The 6885-nt window shown below is 48.8% G+C and overlaps 1 protein-coding gene across 1 annotated transcript; it reads left to right on the forward strand.

Annotated features, from left to right (window-relative positions):
• Positions 1-426: 426 nt before the first annotated feature.
• On the forward strand, positions 427-4571 carry HEY1 (hes related family bHLH transcription factor with YRPW motif 1). The gene is made up of 5 exons (XM_059901339.1): positions 427-1016; positions 1283-1358; positions 1499-1582; positions 1868-1949; positions 2843-4571. Exons 1-5 carry the CDS (start codon positions 928-930, stop codon positions 3424-3426), a joined length of 915 nt encoding a protein of 304 aa, XP_059757322.1. The 5' UTR covers positions 427-927; the 3' UTR covers positions 3427-4571.
• The last annotated feature ends 2314 nt before the right edge of the window (positions 4572-6885 follow it).

A 6885-nucleotide genomic window follows, 5' to 3' on the forward strand; every position in this document is an offset into this window, starting at 1 on the left:
GCATCGGGCCTGGCTTTGCCGGAGGCGCGCGGCTCCCGCCGCCGGATACGGCGGGCCCGCAGCGGAGATTTACCTCGGCGCAGGGCGGCGGCTTCCGGGGCCGCCCGGCGCCCAGGCTCCGATTACAGGTTCACACGGGGGGCCGGGCCCGCGGCCGCCCAGCCCAGACGGCGCGCCCTCACGCGGCCCCGCTCCCCCGCCTGCGCATTCTTCTCCATTCATGCGGACACCCAGCGCCGCCACCACCACCTCCGCCGCCGCCAGCGCGGCCGCCGTCGCCGCCGCCGCCGGCCGCCCGGATTGGCTGGCGGCCGCGGCGCCGGCACTTTCCCACGGCCCGCGGCGCGTGCGGCTCACCGGCGGCGCTGCAGGCGCGGCCCTGGCGTGCGGCCAGCCCAATCGGGGCGCGCGGGGCGGGGCGGGGCCGCGGCCGCCGACCGGCTTGTGTCCCGGCCCGGCCTCCCCAGCCTGCTCGCCGCCGGCCCACCGCCGCCCGCGCCTCCTCCTTCCCCCCAGCGGAGGCCCGACAGAGCCCCTGCGGAGCCGACACACCGCCGCCGGGCAGGGGCGGGCGCCGAGGGCGGGCGCGGGGTTCGCCTTCGCCCTTGGCCTCGCCCCCGCCCCGCCCCTGAGAGGCTGCCAATCAGTGGAGCGAGAAAGCGGATTGGCCAAGGGAAGGCTGTTGCCCGGGAGCCGACGCCCCGCCCCTCCGCCCCCTTGCCCGCCCCCTCTACTCCCCCGCCCTCCCCAGGGCCCTGGGAAGGGGCGCAGCGTGGGAAAGGGATGGTTGAGTTTTAACCGGAGGCAGAGAGTGAGCCGGACCAGTGTGTGCGGAGCGCGAGCAGCCGAGCGCGGAGAGGGGCCGCTGCAGTTAACTCCTCCCTGCCCGCCGCGCCGACCCTCCCCCGGATCCCCCGCGTAGCCAGCATGAAGCGAGCCCACCCCGAGTACAGCTCCTCCGATAGCGAGCTGGACGAGACCATCGAGGTGGAAAAGGAGAGTGCGGATGAGAATGGGTGAGTTGGCGGCGGCGGAGCGGGAGCGGGAGCGGGAGGCGAGCGCCGGCTGGCCTCGGTGACAGCGCCCAAGGGCCCGGGGCACGCCGGCGCCCTGCACTGACCTCTGCGCATCTCCGGCAGGCCTCCGCCCCGGGTGAAGACCCCGGAGGCTCTTCAAGACCAAGTTGCCAAAAAAAATCTGAGTACGGGGAGGGCGTGGGGGCGACCCCTCAGATCACCTCCTCTCGCTTAACGGTGATTCCTGTCCCCCCCCCCCCATTTAGGAACTTGAGTTCGGCTCTAGGTTCCATGTCCCCAACTACATCTTCACAGATCTTGGCCAGGAAAAGACGGAGAGGCGTAAGTCTCTTTACAGTGCACCCTCTTTTTTGGGGGGGCGGGGGTTGTTTTGTTAATTAACGGGAAGAACCACCTTTCTTCACTTTGGAATTTACAGTCGTAATGGAAATGTTCCCCTTTGTTTCGCCTGCTTTCTACAGATCATTGAGAAGCGCCGACGAGATCGGATCAATAACAGTTTGTCTGAGCTGAGGAGGCTGGTACCCAGTGCTTTTGAGAAGCAGGTAATGGAGAAAGTAGGTAGAGCTCTCCGTGTAGCTATCTACACCTTCAGAATTCTTCCCATCATTAATCTGAACCTTACCCGTGCCGTGGAAAATAACCGCGTTGTTTGTGCGGAGGAAATGAATTCATCCGGAGTCCAACATATTTTGGAAGATAATTTATTTTGCTGTTGTCTGTACTTCTATGATTTACAGAGCATATACGTGCATATATATTTTAAGTTGTTCCCCAAAGGCACTTGGTACCAAATCAGTTTTTGTTTTTGTTGTTGTTCTCTTCTCTAGGGATCTGCCAAGCTAGAAAAAGCCGAGATCCTGCAGATGACGGTGGATCACCTGAAAATGCTGCACACTGCAGGAGGGAAAGGTACATCTCTAGTCCGGTGGGGGAAGAGTGAACAGCCGCCCATGGCCAGGATTGGTGCAGTCGCTGTCTTATTTTTACTGTGTGCTTTGGGGGTGGGGAGAGAACGGTTTGTGGTGTGTGGGGTTGCCTGTCAGTGCATTTTCACGTGCGCATAGGTTTTTCGCCAGTGAATTCATCATCCCAGCCCTCTGCAAATTAAGCTTATGCACCTTCTTTTGGAAAATACCTATTATGGGTGAGGTGCCCTAAAGTTGTGACAGCTCTGATCAGGTAGCTCAAACCACATTTGTTTGTCAACCTTTTTGAGAAAAAGCTTTTTTTTTTTTTTAAGTATATGGTCTTAATTTCATATACAAGATTCTTAAAGAATAAGCTGCCACATGACTGTTGAGGAAAGAAACCTGTTGTGGTTAAGTAAAGAAAACCCAAAGGAAGGTGGGAGACGGAGGAGGTCTGTTTGTCTGTCTCCAGCCGGAAAAATGCTTTACTCTGGACCAAGTGCCTAAAAGCTCCATGATGATAACTTACATCTGTGTGTCTAATGAATTTCACTAGTCTGTGGTTTTTCTGTCCTTGATGTATTTTTTGTTGTTGTTGAGGGAAAACATGAAAGGAATGAACATAGTTTCATCTGCCGGTAGGGTATAATTCCAATTTCTGCTTGGCAGTCTCTAACTGGGCTTTGAACTTGCATTAGCAAAGACATACTTCTCACGTTGATTAATGCAAAGATTTTGGTCGACTCCCAAATATTTGGACTTTCAGAAGAGCCCGTGAATGCCGTTTTTTTTTAAAAAGGATGTAGATATTTGCCAGGAAGGGCTGCCTTTGGGATTGAAGAAATGCGGGAAATGAGCGAAGCTCTGAGGTTTTTCTTTTGTTCGTTTCCCCAGGCTATTTTGACGCGCACGCCCTTGCTATGGACTATAGGAGTTTGGGGTTTCGGGAATGCCTGGCAGAAGTCGCCCGTTACCTGAGCATCATTGAAGGACTAGATGCCACGGACCCGCTTCGAGTTCGACTGGTCTCGCATCTGAACAACTATGCCTCCCAGCGGGAAGCGGCAAGCGGCGCTCACGCAGGCCTTGGACACATTCCCTGGGGGAGTGCTTTCGGACATCACCCGCACGTCGCGCACCCCCTGTTGCTGCCCCAGAATGGCCACGGGAACACTGGCACCACGGCCTCGCCCACGGAACCCCACCACCAGGGCAGGTTGGCCACGGCACATCCGGAGGCGTCGGCTTTGCGGGCGCCCCCTAGCGGCAGCCTTGGACCGGTGCTCCCCGTGGTCACCTCCGCCTCCAAACTCTCGCCGCCTCTGCTCTCCTCGGTGGCCTCCCTGTCGGCCTTCCCCTTCTCTTTTGGCTCCTTCCACTTACTCTCTCCCAATGCACTGAGCCCTTCGGCACCCACGCAGGCAGCAAACCTTGGCAAACCCTATAGACCTTGGGGGACGGAGATTGGAGCTTTTTAAAGAACTGATGCTGTAGAATGAGGGAAGGGAAAGCTTAAAATCCCAGCTGAGCTGGGCTGTTGCCAACATCACCTTAAAGTCATCAGTAAAATAAAAAGGAAGAAGGTACACTTTCAGATAAATTTTGTTGAAAGACGAAAGGTTTGTTGGTTCACTTTTTCTTTTTTAATGTTTTTTTTTATCATGTCATGTATTAGCAGTTTTTAAAAACTAGTTGTTAAATTTTGTTCCAGACATTAAATTGAAATAGTGAATATAAACCAACAAATTGGTGATAGGTTTGGACTGTGCCTAATTTACTTTGTAAACCTATCTGTCTAAGAATGATTCCATTTTGTCTCAAAGTTTTGGGAATTTTAACATTTAGTATTTTGGGTCTGTTTTTCTCCTTGTATACAGTCTCTTTTTAGAATTAATTTTCCAAACCACTATGCTCAATGTTAACATGATGCTATTTGTTGATATTTTGACAATTAAGGTGTTGTATAAATGATATTCTTTTTTGGGGGGGCTATATTGAATTTTATATTTCTGAATAAAGCGTTGACAAATCAGATGATCAGCTTTATCCAAGAAAGAAGACTAGCTAATTCTCTGCTTCCTGCAGCAGTAGGGTGAACGTACAAACCATCAGGGCCCCTGAATCTGAATGACCAATTGCTGTCGTCTACCAGGACTCACAGTTCTGGCTTGGTTAGGAGAGGTCCCTGTTTGGAGTTGGCAGGGAAGAGACAGAAGATGATTGCGTAGAATATGTCTGCATTTACCAGCCCCAAGCAATGCAATGAATTTTTAATTTCACAGATCTCAAGTTCACAAATGTTAACATGGATAAGTGATCATGGTGTGCAAGTGGTCAATGGAATAGTCCAGTGGAACCTGTTAAATGTATAACCTAATTCTTCCTGGAGCTGCCATGTTTTCTTTTCACTGGAAATTTTTATGTTGTGTTTTCCTTTTTGGTGCATGGAAATGTGGTTATTGAGATACTTAAAAGGGCTTTGCTGCCTTCTATTTGGTTTAATTTGATTTGGGCTATTAAAGCATCATTTTACAGGTTTATTCCTTTAGCAGGTGTAGTTTAAACAACCTCCACTGAACTGGGTTTGACCTCTGTTGTACTGATGTGTTGTGACTAAATAAAAAAGAACAAATTCTTCTGTATATGTCTTCCATACTTTAGCCTTTCCCTCTATTGGCTAAGATAAGATAAATTGTCTCTCATTTTCATTTTGCCTGGTCATCAGTTTTCTTATGTTTAATAATTTCATTGTTCTTGGTATTTGTGATTCTGAATAAGGTGACTTCATTATGGTGCAGAGCTTTGGTGTGACTCCCATAAGGGGACATAGTCCTCTGCTGTTATGTCAGATGATCTGGCCCTAAACTGGCCGTCTATGGACCAGAAACCTCAAATCAGACTGGTAGTTGCAGGGTGGGAGAGAACTCTGATGAAATCATAAAACTGTGTTGACCGTTCAGCAAATATTTACTGAGAACATCTACTGTGTGCTGAGTTCTACGCAGGGAGAGCAGAATATTAAATTTCTTTCTTTTTTCTTTTCTTTTTTTTAATGGCAAAACAAGAAAAGCCAAACCTTGTTAATTCTGAGCCCGGGAATCTGAGGCCTGGTGAGCGATTGCAGGCTGTAATTCCGCACCTGCATGGCTCCAGGAGTCTTTCCTTGTCTGGTTTCCAAGGCATTTGTTTAACCCTTTAGTAGCATTTGATTCCTTCGCTGTGTAGTGAGGAAGCAGACACGTGCTTGAGGTTAGAACAAAACCCTGCCAGAACAGAGGCAGTAATCTTGGCCCCCGGGGAGAGGAGTGCCTTCCCATTGCTTTAAAAGTCGTCCTTCTGCCAATTAAGGGGTCTCCTAGCTCCGAAGGAGTTTGCCTTGATCTTGAGGGTGGGTGGGGAGGAGAAGGAGAAAAGCCACTCTGGCAGATGAAATAGAGCCGTCCTTTTCTTTGCCTGACCACTGAACTCCTCCTCCCTCCTCTGATTAAGAAATGAAGGCAAAGCGAAGTTTGGACTTTGAACTTGAGCAGTGACTTCTGGGTCCCTAGGAAGGGGATGGATGGAGACTGCGGCATTTTTCTGATTGTGGGTTTCAAAGGGCAGCTCCCACTCAACCCTTCTCTGCGTGGCCTCAGACGTTGGTGCCTCCTGGGATGCACAGTTCTGCTCTGAGCACTGCCTGTACCACGCAGACACTCTTTCTGCCTGTCATAATGCTGTGATGGGAAGTGTGATGATCATTTCTGCCAAGTGTCAGTGTAATTTTAGCAGCTGGGGTTTCACATGGCATGACAGCATTACTGAACAGCATTGTGCTTAGACTGTCTTAGATGCTCTCTCTGGCACCCAGGTTTAGATGGCTGCTAATGTGGTAGGAAAGCAATAAAGCCTCTCATTTTACCGGCCCTGCTGGAAGCACTGTGCAACCGTAAATGTGTGGCACGTTCCACTTGTCATATCAATGACCCCTGTGTCACCATCTGGTTAGTAATTTTTTCTTTTTTTGGAAGGGGGATGGGGGGTCATTTTCAAGACTACATAGTTTTCCAAAGAAATATTTTGGGTGGGAATTCCCTGGTGGTCCTGTGGTTAGGACTCGGCCCTTTCACTGATGGGGGCCTGGGTTCCATCCTTGGTCTGGGAACTAAGACCCCATAAAGGAAGAAATATTTGGGTTTCTTTTTAAACCTCTTCAAGGTGACAGGTTTCTGGAAATTGTGGAGATGGAGTCTGAACTTCCTGGGAAAGAGAATGGAGTTATGATGATAAGCCAGTGGTGTGTAGAAAAATGAATGTAGAAAAACTCTCATTTCTATTCTGAGTTGATGTAGGATGAAAATATTAACATCAGGGTCATTAGTGCTACCATACTTTTATATTATATATACATTTATAATACTTCTACCCATGTAAACAAAATGTTTTTAGGTTGGCCCGTAAATTTACCTTATGGAGAAAATAATATCACTTATAAAGAATCTTGAAAGTCCTCAATAATTACCCATTATCTTCATTATATATATATTACCATGAATTAATGACATGAAAGATAGGTGGGCAGAATTCATGCATTAGAAAAACCTCTCAGTCTAAATCTTTTTTAGATTTAGAGAGAAAAAAATCCAAGACATATCATTGCTAATTTATTCAGTATAGTTCAATTAGGATGTGACTTTTATTCAGCTTTTTCTTTGTTGTACTCTGTTACTCACAAAAATCATGATATTTTAAATATAGATTACTTACATTTTAAATCCCTCAGAAAGTGTTATATCTCCTAGTTATACTTTTCCCCAGCCCTTCTGGTCTATACCAGTATCACAGCTTTGATGTCTTCATTAGATTGCACCGGTGATTTATAATTAAAATAACTTCAGAGCTAATATCATTTGAGAAACTGCTTCAAATATGGCACAATTTCTTTCACAACTGGAGCT

Source organism: Balaenoptera ricei, chromosome 17 (assembly GCF_028023285.1).
Source record: "Balaenoptera ricei isolate mBalRic1 chromosome 17, mBalRic1.hap2, whole genome shotgun sequence".
NCBI lineage: Eukaryota > Metazoa > Chordata > Mammalia > Artiodactyla > Balaenopteridae > Balaenoptera > Balaenoptera ricei.